The 15,654-nt window shown below is 44.4% G+C and overlaps 1 protein-coding gene, 1 long non-coding RNA gene and 1 gene segment (V, D, J or C); 2 read left to right on the top strand and 1 right to left on the bottom strand.

Moving 5' to 3' along the window:
* Positions 1 to 744: 744 nt before the first annotated feature.
* Positions 745 to 1,571, top strand: LOC114848983 (Ig kappa chain V region 3381-like). The segment is given in 2 exon segments: positions 745 to 927; positions 1,020 to 1,571. Coding segments are annotated over 2 exon segments (375 nt in total).
* Positions 1,572 to 3,474: 1,903 nt separating this feature from the next.
* The window catches only part of LOC114848749 (immunoglobulin lambda-1 light chain-like), a 72,611-nt gene continuing 60,431 nt past the window's right edge, over positions 3,475 to 15,654 (bottom strand). The window contains exons 7-8 of the mRNA XM_055505718.1: positions 4,625 to 4,662; positions 3,475 to 3,967 (exon numbers count right to left, since the gene is read on the bottom strand). Coding sequence (XP_055361693.1) covers positions 3,648 to 3,967; positions 4,625 to 4,662 — 358 coding nt within the window. The 3' untranslated portion in view covers positions 3,475 to 3,647. The remainder of the gene's footprint in view (positions 3,968 to 4,624; positions 4,663 to 15,654) is intronic.
* On the top strand, positions 6,199 to 7,353 carry LOC129603558 (uncharacterized). The gene is made up of 2 exons (XR_008693538.1): positions 6,199 to 6,690; positions 6,808 to 7,353. It is a non-coding gene; the product is annotated as an uncharacterized LOC129603558 (long non-coding RNA).

Genomic DNA, 15,654 nt, shown 5'->3' with positions numbered 1-15,654 from the left:
CGGAGCAGAGCTGGGCCAGCAGGGGCCTCCATGCTGCTGATTAGTGGAGTCTAGAAAGAACAGAATCAACATTTGCATAAGATTCAACATTTTGTGAGCTTTTTCTACTTTTCTACCAGAACAGGTGTGAGTTTGCCTGTTTACAACTTTATGCATTCGATTAATAGTCACATCACTGTTTTACAAAACTTGAATCTCCTCGTAGCTCATTTTTACTCTATTCACATGTTGCAGATTATTATGATGTTTCTGGTCATGGTGACGTGAGTCAGAGCTTTGATACAAACAACCTGCTGCAGGTGCAGAAGGTCGACGACTAGACTGTGATGAGGAAGAACGGTTCAGTGAACACAACCCTGATATAAATAAAACAGAAACATCCCCTCAGGCAGTTTCTACCATGCAGCTTTACTTGGTCTCCAGGGTTTGACTGAAAAGAAGGTGTGACTCATTTACTTAAAGCAGTTAAAACCTTTGTCATCTGTCTCTTTCACTTCCTTTTCACTAACTGTAAAATAAATGGTGAACAACCATGATGTGTTTAACTACTCTGACAAAAATGAAGCACAGTGTAGAAATAGTCAAGTGCATTTTTATGCAAGTTCTGCATAAAAATGCCTGAACTGCAAATAATGTGTGTAATCTGTGAAGAAAACTATAAATAAAAAAATGCTGTTCTAAATGCCATTAATCCAGCAGTTTGATGCTGTTTCCCGCCTTGTGTTGAGCGTGTTGAGTGCAGACCAGTCATTTCCATAGAGGAGGCTTTGCATCATCAGCTGATCCTCCAGTGAACTCACAAGGTTTATAGTGGTGTGAGTTCAACACTGCAGGACTCACATGTGTCAGTCAACACAGCAGGAAGCACAAGCAGCATGACTCTCATCACCATCCTCATCTGGACGCTGCTCTGCTGCTGCTTTACAGGTTCACTCACTCAGCAAGGCTTCAAACATGATGTGCTGCTTTTTCTCTCCTTGATTTCTGCTGATAAATCAATGGTTGCTTTTTGTCTGCAGGATGCAGTGGTCAGGTGACGGTGACTCAGCCTCCAGTGGAGACGTTCACTGCAGGATCCACTGTGACGCTCACCTGTAAAACCAACACAGCTGTTTTTAGGTGGAATAATGCTGACTGTATGTCCTGGTACCAACAGAAACCTGGTCAGAGCCCAAAGCTCCTGATCTATTATGTAGAAAAGCTGCATTCAGGGACACCAGATCGGTTTAGTGGCAGTGGAAGCGGCTCTGACTTCACTTTGACCATCAGAGGAGTTCAGGCTGAAGATGCTGCAGTTTATTACTGTCAGAGTCTTCATAGTGGGCCAGTGTTCACACAGTGATTTAGCGCCGTACAAAAACCTCCTCAGTCAGAGACACTGAGCTGTTACAGCAGGAACCAACTGCAGCTGCTGAAGAGGAACAAACTCTGACATAGACACTGAACTCAGTGATGAAACTAAACTCAACAAACATGTTAGAGATTCTCATTAACTAACTAACCTTAACCAACTCTCACTACATGTCACAATGTTGTTTGTGAAATTCTTATGAATTTAAATTAATAAGTGACCCTTAAAGGGAACAACAGTTAAACTTAAAAAATAGATTCTCCTTTTTCAAATATTTATAATTACCACGTGTCCAAGTGTCAACAACCAGAAGCATCACAGCTACAAGTCACATCCACATTAATCTGCAGAGCTCCACATGGTTTTTGTTGACTTTCTAATTCCTTCATCAATCATTGTTTTCATGTTTGTTGAAAAAATATATTATCTTTAGTCGTCACCTTCTAACAGAAAGACCAGATCCAACACTGAACTAAATAATCTAAGTACAACATAAAACAACATATTAACTATGACAGTGACAGGCTTCATTTAATAAACAGCTCCTGGTTGAGTAATAAACCACACAGTCACCGGTATCAGTTTGTTTTGAATGTTTGCTGTGCGTCACTGCTCCTGATCCACTTTAACATGAACCACTGAGACGCGTCGCTGCACTTTCTCTGGCACTGAGGTCAACCATGATGATGCTGTCACTGACTCCACTGTTGGCGTCGCTGCTGCTCGGGCTTCAAGGTGACCAGAACTGTAGTGTTTGTTCTAGGACCTTCAGACGCTTCACGTAGAATGAAGGTCATTGAACCTCGTCCTGCTTCACCTTTCATTCTCTGTCTGCGTCTCCAGGATCAGGAGCCAGTCCATCGGTGACTCAGTCTCCGTCCTTCGAGGCTGTAGCTCTGGGACAGATGTCACTCTGAGCTGTACGGCCAGTTCAGGAGTTGATGCTGATCTCAGCTGGTACCTGCAGAAACCTGGACAGCCTCCTAAAGTACTGTTTTATCATCAAGTACACGTCAGTCTGACGCTCCCAGTCATTTCAGCAGCAGCGGATCAGAGCCGGACTTCACTCTGACCATCAGTGGGTTTCAGGCTGGAGATGCAGGACATTACTACTGTATGGGAGCATATGTGGACCAGTGTTCACAGTGATACAGAGTCGTACAAAAACCTCAGTCACAAACACCTTTTTGTGCTGCAGCTGTGACTTTATGATACGACTGAACAACACACTGTAGCTTCTGGGACAGAAACTCACTATTTAAATCTAAATTAAATATTCATCAAATACATTTTTCCAATCCTATAGGAAACGACACATAAAAATGAAATGTTAACTAGTTTTTATGTTAAATTTTATTAAACTGTGAAACCACAGTAATTATGTCTCAGAAGAGGAAGTGACTCTGACACAGATCAGTGAACTCAGAGCTGACAGCAGCTCCACCAACAAACACTACACGTTCATGTCACGATCTGGGTCTTGTGTCTAGTTGTTTCCGGTTTTATTTTGGTAGTCTCCTGGTTTCTGTTTCTGCTTGAGCTTTATTTCCGGTTTTTGTTCTTGTCACAGCTGCCCCTGCTTCACCTGGTCGTTATCCGCACCTGCACTGTATCAGTAATCAAGCCACGTTGTATTTAACCACCACCAGTGTCCTTAGTCCCTTGCCAGATCGTTGTTCGTGTGTCGTCGTGCTTTCCCAGTTTCATTGTTCCTGCCGTGTCTTCGTTTCTGTTTTTTTTTTTGATGCTCGACCTTGTTACTACTGCCTGTTGCCGACCATTGCCTGCCTGACCACGATTCTACGCCTGATGTTTGGTATTGTACTCTCCTCCCGGTTATGATCTGTGCCTGCTCCTGACTACGTCTCTGCCTAATCCCATGTAACCCGTCTGATCACCTGTGTATGACCCTGCCTGGACTTTACTCCGCATACTGGAATAAACCACACGCTTTAACGCCAGAAAATCGTGTATTGTGCTGTGCATGTGGGTCCTTTCATCTGCCGTTCCGTGACAGTTCACACTAAGTCTGTGTATTGATGCTGGTCAATAACAGTTAATGCTATATTGTGATTAATTTTTTTTTTTCATTTTTCCTGACATTAATCACCAAACACACAAAGTTAATATCAGTAGAAGCTTTATTGTCAAAGTCATGAATCATCAGGTCACTCATTAAGCAGACACACATTCATGGAGCTCCACACGTTTCTCACATGAAGCTTTCCTTTCACTCCATTAAACTCATGTTGCTCAGAGCAGCAGGTCTGTTTCTCTTCTCCCACACACAGCTCCTCTAGTCCTGACACTGGCTCTTGTGGAAGACCTGGACCTGACTGTGGTCGTGATGGAGGACCTTGCAGGTGTACAGGGTTCTCTTGTTCCACAGCTCCTGGCTCAGGGTCAGGGTGCTGCTGCTGCTGAAGCGTCCGTTCTTCTCCTCCTCTGAGCTGCTCTGGACGCCCTCTGTCACCTCGCTACCGTCCACCTCCCAGCTCACCACGGCTCCCTGAGGAGAGTAGCCGCTCAGCAGACAGGCCAGCGTGGCCGAGCCCCCAGAGAGCTGCTCAGAGGACGGAGGAAGCAGAGAGACGGAGGGTCTGACCACGGGACCAGCTGGAGGAGAGAGCAGAGACACACAAGGAGCAGGTTGAGGTCCAGTGTAGGACAGACAGCTGAGCAGCACACGCTTAGGACGCAGCACAGAGGTCAACAGTCACTCAGCCTTAGAGATAGGACGGAACGTGTTCATCATTTACGAATGATATCATCTGGACTTTATGCTAAATAACTATGAGAAGATGATGAACGTTGAACGGACATTTTAACATCTGGTTGTTTCACTTCCTTTTCTCAATGTCAGAATAAAGAAATACACAAAGAATCATTACATAAAAAGGTTCATTTGTTGAATATATTATATATAAGTCAACTCGTTTTAAATGAATATTTCATTAACAATGACAAACAGAAGTGTTAATTATCTAACATTAGATATGTTAACAGTGTTTCCTTAAATCAATTTAAACCAAATAGTTTAATATAAAACGTCAAACATCGAATAAATGTTTTTTAAAAAATCAATTTTAGCTCAAAGGGATCTAAATTGACTCTTTGTAAATGTTTCCAAGTAGTCAACACAATGACAACTCAATGAATAAATTATTATTTACAAAAAACAATCTTTCTTAAAAAATTCAAGCTTTAAAAAATGTAATCATTGAATGACATAAAATTATTTTGATGTATAAATGAGAAGATTCTGGTACTTACAGAACTCGATGAGTTTGGTTCCTCCACCAAACGTCCACCACAGTGATACAAAGTCATGAAGTGGTCGTACAAAAACCTCCTGCACTGTCAACAAGTCTCTGTCCAATGAAAAAACACTTTCATTCAGTAAAGCTGCTTCAGTTTTACTTTGTGTATCATCAGAATCATAAAACTCATGGAACCTGATAATTATTGGGAGTTAAAATGTAATTAATGCATATTAATAAAGATGGATTACTTTAAACAACAGAAACATATTTTGAGATAATGTGATCATAAATTATGGAGTAAAGAGAAAAGATATGTAAACATATTATACAAACCACAGAGGTAAAACTTTGATCCAAATGATAAAAACCACAAGTTCAGCTTCACACATTTTCTTTCTCCTGTACATTAAAAACTCCAACAGTTTGTCCTGATGCTGATGTATTGAGTGTTGAGAGCAGAGCAGTGGCGTCTCCAGAACCTTTTCAGTGGGGAGGCCCAGAGAAAACCCACCAAACTGGGCTTCTATTGATCAGACTGAGTTCAGCTACTTATGTTACTTGACTCTTTTCCATTAAAATTACGATAAACATCAAACACATTTACCTTTCATAATCTTAAATAAATTATCATCGACAGCTACAGTAAATGTAAAACATCACCAGTAGCTAAATTATGGGCTCATTTAATAAAATCATTTAATCTTGTGATTTGAGCTTTGTTTTCTTTCTTTGATTAATCTTTAGCAGTTTTTTTGGTTTTTCTGTTCCCAGCCAGTTGAAACTGATGGGCAGCAGCACAGGGGACAAGGGTGTGTATTTATTCTTCTCATGAATCATTTGCTCATTTCCTCTTGATGATACCTGCCTGTGTGGTTTGTACGCTCTGAATGTGAGTGGAGCTTCTTTAGGGTGGGGAGCAATTTTTCAGCAATTTGGCTGCCACTTGGGGCATCACTGCAGCAGACCAGTCATTTCCATAGAGGAGGCTTTGCATCATCAGCTGATCCTCCAGTGAACTCACAAGGTTTATAGTGGTGTGAGTTCAACACTGCAGGACTCACATGTGTCAGTCAACACAGCAGGAAGCACAAGCAGCATGACTCTCATCACCATCCTCATCTGGACGCTGCTCTGCTGCTGCTTTACAGGTTCACTCACTCAGCAAGGCTTCAAACATGATGTGCTGCTTTTTCTCTCCTTGATTTCTGCTGATAAATCAATGGTTGCTTTTTGTCTGCAGGATGCAGTGGTCAGGTGACGGTGACTCAGCCTCCAGTGGAGACGTTCACTGCAGGATCCACTGTGACGCTCACCTGTAAAACCAACAGAGATGTTTATAGGTGGAGTAATGGTAATGAGTGTATGTCCTGGTACCAACAGAAACCTGGACAGAGCCCAAAGCTCCTGATGTATTGGGTGAAAACCTTACAGTCAGGGACACCAGATCGGTTTAGTGGCAGTGGAAGCGGCTCTGACTTCACTTTGACCATCAGAGGAGTTCAGGCTGAAGATGCTGCAGTTTATTACTGTCAGAGTGCTCATAGTGGTGGAGTGTTCACACAGTGATTTACTGTCGTACAAAAACCTCCTCAGTCAGAGACACTGAGCTGTTACAGCAGGAACCAACTGCAGCTGCTGAAGAGGAACAGACTCTGACACAGACACTGAACTCAGACCTGAAACTAACCTCAACAAACACCAATGTGTTGTCATTGTGCCATTTAAAAACACAAACAGGAATATTAAGCAATACTTTATCTAACTGTACCACAAATTTGTGTTTCTAGTTAAATTTACAATGTTTTCAATGAAAACCTAAAACATTAGTGTAATAATCACCTAAAAACAAATAGCATAAGAACTGAGTGCCTTTGACCTCTGACCTTTGTCCTTCATAATGTGCTTGATTTGCTGCTAGAGGCTGGTGTAGCAATCCACGTCTGGACCTAGGTAACTTAACACAACGTGTGAGCTTCACTCCCTTCCACAGAGACAAAGCTGCGATTCACGAGAAGATAAGAATACACACAGTTCCTGTCTATTCCACAGGACACTGTTTGCTCGCACGACAGAACTGTGAGTTTAACATAAACAACACACATATGGTTAAGTGCACATCAAAAGACCATGGATACTTTTAGGTGACACAACCTAAATCTCACCAGGGTCCTCCTCTGCCTTATCACTAACCAGACCAAGACCTGTCTCATAATTTCTCTACCAAGACTCACTCCATGGACTCTCCCACTCGTCCAGGAGATCTGGATCGTAAACCAGGAATGTGAAGCAATAAAAAGGAAAACTCTTCATTTGGACACAAGTTCTGGTTCAGATGTAGCAGAACCTTCAACTGTCAAGAAACAGATGCCATTGTACTCTTTGGACAAAATGTTTTTATTTGATATTAGATTGGGTTCTTTGTGATGTTCAATGCCTGATCTACAGATTTGCCAGGAAATTCCTCAAGTTACAAAGGGACTTCAACTTATCACCACGCTTTCCTTTGTGTGAAGACACAAAGTTGAAATACAGATACTCACCTTCTTTACTTCTTTTAATCTGTGCAACATACACATAGACTATGTCCACCAGCTACATTTAGGTATCCTCATTATTGTATTACATTTTTAAGTGTTTAATTTAATTAAGTTTACAATTGTTTAATTAGTAATGTCCAGATTAGGTCATTTATAATTTGATTTTGCTTGCATTTATTATTCGTGTATGTTTTACTGTTTACTGGGTGTTGCATAAGACAAGACCAGGCATCATGAATAACATTTAATTTGTTACAGCATTGTAAGGGACCACATATAAGACCTTAAGATTCTATGCATTTATTGTTGCTGTTTAACCATTCTGACGTCTCTGCTCATTTGAGTGTCAAAGTGATCGTTACATGTTTATTGTGTTATGGTGTGATGGAACTTTGAGCTTGATGAAAAGAGGAAAGCTTAGTTATCCCAGATTTAGGAGCAGTCCAAACCAAATAGTTTGATTCCTGATCTGAAGAGGCGGAACTCTTCACCACTGGTTGAAGTCATTTCTCCGCCCTGCAGTGACCACTGCCCCTGGGGTATTTAAATCAGTGACACCATAGTGGAATCGGATTTCCCTCTATCTTCAAACTTCTTTCACCTTCTCCTTTTGCGTCGCATTACTTTTGTTTAATTTTCCTTTGTTCTTAAATTTTGTAAACCTAAGTTAAACTTAGAAACACGAAAGAACAACGATTTTTGTTATGTTAGAAAGTCATCAAGAAACTCCGCGAAACTGAAACTATCACAACCAGTCCTTAATTGACTCTCTATTTTTGATCAAACGAATTAAATTAGATTCCAGCCGTTTCCTTTTTTTTTGGGCCAGTTTAAGCAACGCTGACGCTTTGAAACACCTTGAAAGTCCAGCCTGGCCGACTGTTACTTCGCTGAACCCGAGTCGTCATCATCACCGGGCGACGATTCCTGGCCCAGAGGCCGTGGCACCTGGACCAGAGAGGGCACGCCTGCTCAACCAACCGGTAACGAGAGACGCTGCACAGCGGCTACAGCTCCAAACTAAGGCAAGACGAACATCTCTATTCCTCTGAGAAGTCTGGCGTTTCTCAAAGCGCTAAAACTGAACATTCCAAATTCATTAGTTATCCTTAGATTTGAATTAGTTAGACGTCAGGACGTCAGAACCCAGACACCGTCGTGTGGTTGGAAGGGGCCATCCTGGTCACGCTTCTGTCTGATGTGAGGCATGTCCTGGGCTGAGATGATGTAGGTCTCATCCCGTACTGATACTGGGCTGCACACACCCCGCCAATTAGGTGGAAGATAAAAGTACAGTGATGAACCACACAGCCAATGAACATCTGGAATGGGAAGTGCACCTGCACGTCCTGGTGCTAATTCTGAATGTTTGCAACAGGATCTTATCTGAGTGATATTTGAGCTACGTATTTTAGCTGCTTTTGTGTTTTTAATTGGACACCATCACAATACTTGGTCTTATCTGACCTCCTTTGATGGGACATGACAAAACGGTGACACACATGAGGTGGATGCGTGAAAGTACAAACTCCCTCTCAAAACCCTGTGCTGCTCAGATGGTTCTGGCTGTTGTACATTCTGAGGGCTGCTCGTACCTACAGTAGCTGGTCAGGGAGCCACTGCTGAAGCTACCATGCAGAATACTGTCTTGCCATTTGATCTATTGTTACAGATACTGGTCACAGTCAGGGTCAAAGATCATGGGACAAGGGGATACACTTCTGTGGAGGGAAAGTCCCCACATTCACCTTTCCATTACCTAGGTAGCAATGGAACAGTTTAAAATGTGCTGGGACACGAACACCCGCCAATGGTCATTAAGAGTTTTGAAATTCCTGGTAGGACCTACATCCTTGTATTATGTTTGTTTCCTTTCACCGGGGTGTAGTTAGCATACTGTACCTCCACCACATGTTGGTAGCAAATGGATGTGGAGGATCAGGATGCTCCATCCATCCACATTCAAGGTCCCTTAGGGCTCGGGCGGTTCTGTTGGTCGCTGTAGAAGCTGGCAGTTCTAGAGCAGGCAGTATGACTTTATACCACAGGAGGAAATACATCATAAGAGAAGCCTGTGGTGGAAATTTTTCCATAAAGAAGTAGATGAGAGAGAGTTGTCCTTTTGTGCGATTTATTGAAATAATAAAGAAAATAAAAATAATGGGGAAAGCAAATAAAAAACATGGATGTTGATCGTGCACATCAACAAACCAAAAACCAGCTGGGGAGATCAGTGCACACACCACGAAGGTGTGATGCAAAGAGCCCACGATCCTCAAGTTGCTTCTGCCTTTTAACCTTTTTCCCTGGACCTGGTGGAATCTCCTTATCACACTGTGGGTGAAGATGTTCATATTACACAGGGAATAAACAAGGCTACAGCCTTGGGTCTGGTGAGGCATCAGACAGAAAGGAGCCAGAGCCCAGGGTTAAAAGGCAGACTCAGGCCATGAACAATCGGTCACCTTGAGAGGGAGATAGATTGTCTGTCTGAGAATGTTCAGTTCTGGGTCTAATCAACAAGTACAGAATGCATGGTCCCTATACAGAGTCAGAAATGAACACAAAAGCATTAAAGTACAATTTTTCCATTACATTTCCCCCCTTTTGATTACACATTAATCAAACATTAAAACAGTAAAAATTGTCAATCGTGGCATTCATTCTATAGTAATAAAGCATTCTTTAAAAATGATTCGTTAAATGTATTGCTTATAAAAATGTAAATGGCGTAGGGATAAAAGATTGTGAGCTGTTTTTGTGGGTAGTTTACTAGAATAACCCTTGTGTATGAGCTTTGGAAAGACAGGGACATAAGCCTATAATCAATCAGATCACGTTCAGTCAAGCAAAAATAGGAAGAGGGTTATATGTTGATTTAAACTATTGTGGCGTCAGTCTCCGTGTCACTACCATCATCATCGGAGTCATCTTTGTGGTCCTCGTTATCAACGTCAACATCATCCTCTACAGAGTCAGCATCAGAACCAATGAGTGAATCGGTATCTGGATTCCTGAATGTAGTGCATTGTGTCATTTGGTACGAAAGCGCCGCTGATATCGCGCGCATGATGAGACCCCTAATTAGAGGAATAACACAACAACCATGCAACATGATCACGGCCATGAAGATGATAAGCGAGACTATTGCCGACATAAAAACTGATTTCCATTTTCCAAAAGTTTGGTCTAGCCAGCGCCAAGGGGACGGATCTACACCGGAGTTTCTAGCCCATTCGTCTCTAAGACTCTCAAGGCCCTCGATAGCCTTTGTCACAGTACCATTAGAATCAGTGTTGTTGGGGATAAAAGTACAGCACGCTTCTCCAAACATAACGCAGACACCTCCTTTCTCCGCTTGCAACATGTCCAGGGCCATTCTATTCTGCCAAGTCATCTGAGAGGTAGGAGCCAGCTGCCCAGACATGCTTCTCATACCGCCCGCAGTTTTGTTGATGAAACGCTGTTGATTGTAATAAAGGTAGTTGATCCAGGCCGAATTCTTGTTAACCTCTATTATGGGGCCCATAAAGGGTATAGCACTCGTCCACCCCGCCGCATGCTCGTTGCGAGCCTTAAACTCCTCCGGCACTCCTCGTGGTACGCCTATTGCATCTATGTAAAGGTCAGGATCCAAGGAACCTCCTGGAGCCCTGCGTCTGGTGCGTGAGTGTTTCTGTGGAGCTGAGGGCAAAAGGTGTATTCCCCCTGTGAGGAACACTACCTGAGTACAGGTGCCGGTCCAATTGGTTGGTAAGGTGGCCCTGGGGTGATCCCCACAGAGCCACCACATGTCGGACAAGGGCTTCCTTTGCTGGACTAAGTCGGTGGAGGATGGGGCAATGTGTGAGACATTATTGATCCTATATGTATATGAGGGTAAAGGGGCAGCATCGGTGTGAGTTGGAATCGCAAACCGGATCACATGGTCTTCAGGGTTAAGTCCGTGTGCGTTGGAGACGTCCCACGTCAGGTGACAATTGGGAAAGTGGCCTACATCTATTCCTCCGTCGAGGCTGGAGGTGAAGCATTCAAACTGACACGTGGTACACACCGTGTAATACAAGGGAGCCGCGGGCTCCTTTTTCGTTACCTTGATGTCGGCCACCGTAACTTTCTTATGTGTGACGGGACTGTACATCTCCATACCCTTGCCCAGATTGTGCAAGGCGCGCATTTTGCAAGACGGATCACATCTTGGAATGCTTGGGTCCGCAGTGTATCTACACCCGGTGTCTTTATTGTGCAGTTGTCGCTCGTTGTAACACTCACTGCTGTTAAAGGGAGTGGGCACAGCCATGAGATCAGGTCTGGCGACAGCACATGCTACACATGAATTGTTTGTGAGGGTTTTAGAAGTGTACTTGAGGTACGCTAACCATAAGTTCCCTGTGGGGTTCTGATTTACGTAGTTTTGGGCAAGCTGCCAGGCTTTAGGGTCCTTAATGTCGCGTTTGGATCTATAGTGAACAAATGTGCGAGTTCTCCAGAAGTACGGGAGGGTCACACATGTCACCGCAATGGTTGATATGACAATCATTTTTATCGTGTTTCGTCTGGTAAATGTCATTTTGTGTCAGTGGAAGATAAAAAATTGTGTGTAAGTGTGAATCAAGTGGAAGCATAAAATGCTTTGTTTAAGAATAGTGGATGAAATCACAGAGAGGTATACATGTAAATCAACCACACAATTTAGAGCAAATATTAAAGTAACATACAATAAGGATCAAAGCAACAGGGTCACAATCAATGTCTTCTTCTTCCTGTTGAACAGTAGCGTTAGATTGTTTCCAACCTGTTTGTTGACACCTTGACAGTTCGTTGGGGTTCTTCAGGTTGTGATCAGCTGATCACAGAGACACTTGGGATTCGTTATCACCTCCAGGTTTCCTCCCAATGTCGTCTGAGTCACTGTCACTCCGGTGATGTGAAGAGTCTACACGTCGTCCAGCGTCGGCAACTCAAGGCTGCTCGTGTGTGTGTTCTCTCAGGAGCGTGTGTAGATGTATGGTCTGATAGTGTGATTCACCGGCGCAGCTTCAGGCGGCGCTTGGCTCACACCTTTAGCTGAACGGTCAACGCAGCCTCGCCTCAGTGCATGTGCGAGCACAGCGAGGGTCGTCCTTCTCAATTCTTTTCGTCAGTGGTGGTTTTCTCGTGTGGTGTAGATGGAGATGGAGGGTCGTCTGTTGGATCCGGGACCTTCCTGCAGTGGCTGGAGTGGATCCAAGTCGCTCTTTCTGCGATCTTCACAGCCGTGTTGGTCGTCAGAAGGACTTGGAAGGGACCTTGCCACCGCTTTGAGTTCCAGTGCTTCCTGCGAAGCTCCTTAATGATCACCCAGTCTCCTGGTTGAATGATGTGCAGTGGTTCTGTCGCCTGTTTGGGCAGAGCCGCTTTCACCTTCTGCTGGCATTAGTTCGATGAAGTCCAGCATTAAATGGTCAAATGCCTGTTCCGGTGGTGGATGAGCTGCCAGTGGTTTGGCAGTCGTCTTACCTGGGTTGTGTTGGGCATGTATGACATGCTGTGAAGCATGTCATACATGCTTCACAGTATTTTTGCGCATAGATTGAAAATCCCTTAGTGTACCAATGTTTTGTAAGAGCATCTAACATTCCCCCCTTTGATACATGGTCTAATCCATGTATACTTCGCGAAATGAGGGAAAAAGTGTTTAGGTAGGCAAGGTTTGCCGTCGGGCCCATACCAAACGCCATGGCTACTGGTGGCGCCATTCGTCAGCCAGAGCTTGCGTTCCTGTGGGGTAGAGAATGTGTGAAGATCAGGGAGAGCAGAGGGAGGAGAGGAAGGTTGGGTAGAGGTGGAGGATAAGAGGCAGGGAACAAAGGGAAGGGGAAGTCGGGCAGCTGCCTTCGCAGCAGCATCAGCGCGTGCGTTTCCAGAAGAGATGGGATCAGTGCCCCCAGTGTGTGCAGGGCACTTACATACAGCAATTGCAGCTGGTAACAGAATTGCATCAAGCAGATCAGCAACCTTATCATGATGCAAGATAGGTTTGCCATCAGATTTCAAAAACTTCTGTGTTTCCACAGAGCACCAAAGTCGTGTGTGACGCCAAAAGCGTATCTGGAGTCTGTGTAGATAGTAACAGACTTCCCTTCAGCCAATTTACAGGCTTCGGTCAGTGCGATCAACTCCGCAGCCTGAGCAGAGTAATGTCCTGGCAAAGCGCCAGACTGTAAAACAGTATGAGAGGTGCAGACTGCATATCCAACCTGACAGTGGCCCGAAGCAGGGTCTCTAGAGGCGGAGCCATCAACAAAGAGAACGAGGTCACAGTTAGGAATTGGCACCTCCGACAGATCTGGGCGCGGAGTGCAGACCTGGTTCAAGACCGAAACACAGTTGTGGGGCTCGCCATCGTCAGGGCCTGGAAACAAAGTGGCTGGGTTAAGCACATTGCACCTTTTGACAGTGATGTTTGGCATTTCCAGTAGGATGGTGTTGTATCTAAGCCATCGGGCTGTAGAAAGATGCGATGTTTTTTGTTCCAAAAGGATCAAAGACACGGCATGAGGAACCAGCAGGGTGACATCAGAATAGCCAACAATGTCACGTGATGCCAGCACGGCTTTCTCTGCCGCAGCCACTGCTCGGAGGCATCGTGGGAGCCCCGCAGCGACTGGGTCAAGCTTAGCAGAGAAATAGGCTACAGGGCGTGGATGCCCTCCGTGATCCTGTAGAAGGACAGAGGTCATACAACCTGATTTCTCATCTACTGTTTGGGTGAAAGGTCGCGTAGGGTCAGGCAGACCCAAAGTAGGAGCCAACTGAAGAGCTAGTTTGAGGTCGGTGAACGCCTGTTCAGCCTCAGATGTCCACGTGAGGCGGGTGGTGGACGCAGAAGACGTCTGCATCAGAGCTCTAAGCGGAGCCTCCAAGACGGCGCATTTAGGAATGAAATTCCTGCAATAAGAGAATATGCCTAAAAAGGACATAAGCTGTTTGTATGTGCACGGTTTAGGCAGGTTCTGAATAGCTTCAGCTCTTTTAGGTGAAATGGATTTCCCTTCAGCTGTAATGATGTGACCTAAGAAGGTAACTTCCGTCTGAACAAACTGTAATTTAGACAGACTTGCTCTGTGTCCAGCAGCATGCAGGTGTTTCAGCAGCTTGATCGTGTCTGCTGCGCAAGTTTCCTGATCCTCAGTGCAGATCATCAAGTCGTCAACGTACTGCAGCAGGGCGGTGCCTGGGGACAAGACAAGATCATCCAGGCTGTCTTTCAGTGCCATATTGTAGATTGTAGGGCTTTCTGAATACCCCTGACACAGTCTGGTAAAGGTGTATGACTTTCCGTTGAATTCAAAAGCAAACCAGAATTGACTGTCTTTGTGGACGGGCACGCGTAGGTGCGCGTGGTTGGACCGCCGCATTTACTGCTTGCAGATCCTGGACACACCTCCATTCTGTTGGCTGTCCTTTGTCTCTGATTTTCTTAACTGGGAAGAGTGGAGTCCTCACTGGAGAGTTGTCACATGGGACGATGACTCCTGCTTTCAACAGAGAGTTAAACACCGGTGTTATTCCTTCAATTGCTTCTCTCTTTAAAGGGTATTGCTGTTTGCATGGTCTGTAGTCAGATTTTGGCGTGATGACCACTGGGTCACACCCTTTGATCAAACCTACATCATATTTGTGTGTGGCCCACAGGGAAGCTGGAACTTCCTGTAAGGCTGGATACTGCGTCAGAGCGTCCTCCGACAAAAACACGTGGTGTGGAGTGTGTGTGGAATGTTGAGGTACCAAGTGCACTGTACGCTGCGCATGAAAGATAGACTGAAAAAGTTTTTTGTAAGCATGCAAAGTAGGTGAATACATCACATTCGGGTCGGAAGTCGTTTGCCAGTCTCCTTCCCGTTGACATCTGTCCACGAAAGGACCCAAGTCCTGCCATCTGTCTCCGTCATGTTTTGACAGAAGGACATGTGGATCTGTAGAATAAGCATCAACAAATCTCTCTTGTTCGTTAGTGAGAGAAATCGCAAGCGCAGACCTATGTTCATCCCAAAAAAGAGAGGTTGAGGTCAGTTTGTCCGCATGTGTGCTTAACCATGATTTTTCAAACTCCTCATCAGGACCAGTGGACACATGTGCTGTACAAGACAGGTCAGATGCGTCTCTAAAGGTCGTATTCTGTGAGGAAACAAGCTGTCGAGCAGCCTGTATGAGGGCCTCAGTTACAGCCTCTCCCTTCAGCAGCCACTAATAAGAGTAGAGCAGCGGCTCTGAGCTGAAATTAACACAAACGAAGGAATAATTATTCACATTGTCCGTGGTTGTGACCTGCACTCCCTCCGGAGTGGAAATCAGTGAAATACCTAAACTACACATGAGATCTCTTCCTAATAAATTAACTGGGCATAAGTTTGAAAGCAAAAATGAATGTTTGAGTGTCTTGCCGTCTAATGTTGTGCAAGACAGAGGCACAGTAAGTTTTTCTTTTATTGTCTGGTACGTTCAGTAATTATTATTACTT

This window comes from Betta splendens, chromosome 22, assembly GCF_900634795.4.
Source record: "Betta splendens chromosome 22, fBetSpl5.4, whole genome shotgun sequence".
Lineage (NCBI taxonomy): Eukaryota > Metazoa > Chordata > Actinopteri > Anabantiformes > Osphronemidae > Betta > Betta splendens.
This window is presented reverse-complemented; position numbering and strand designations above follow the sequence as displayed.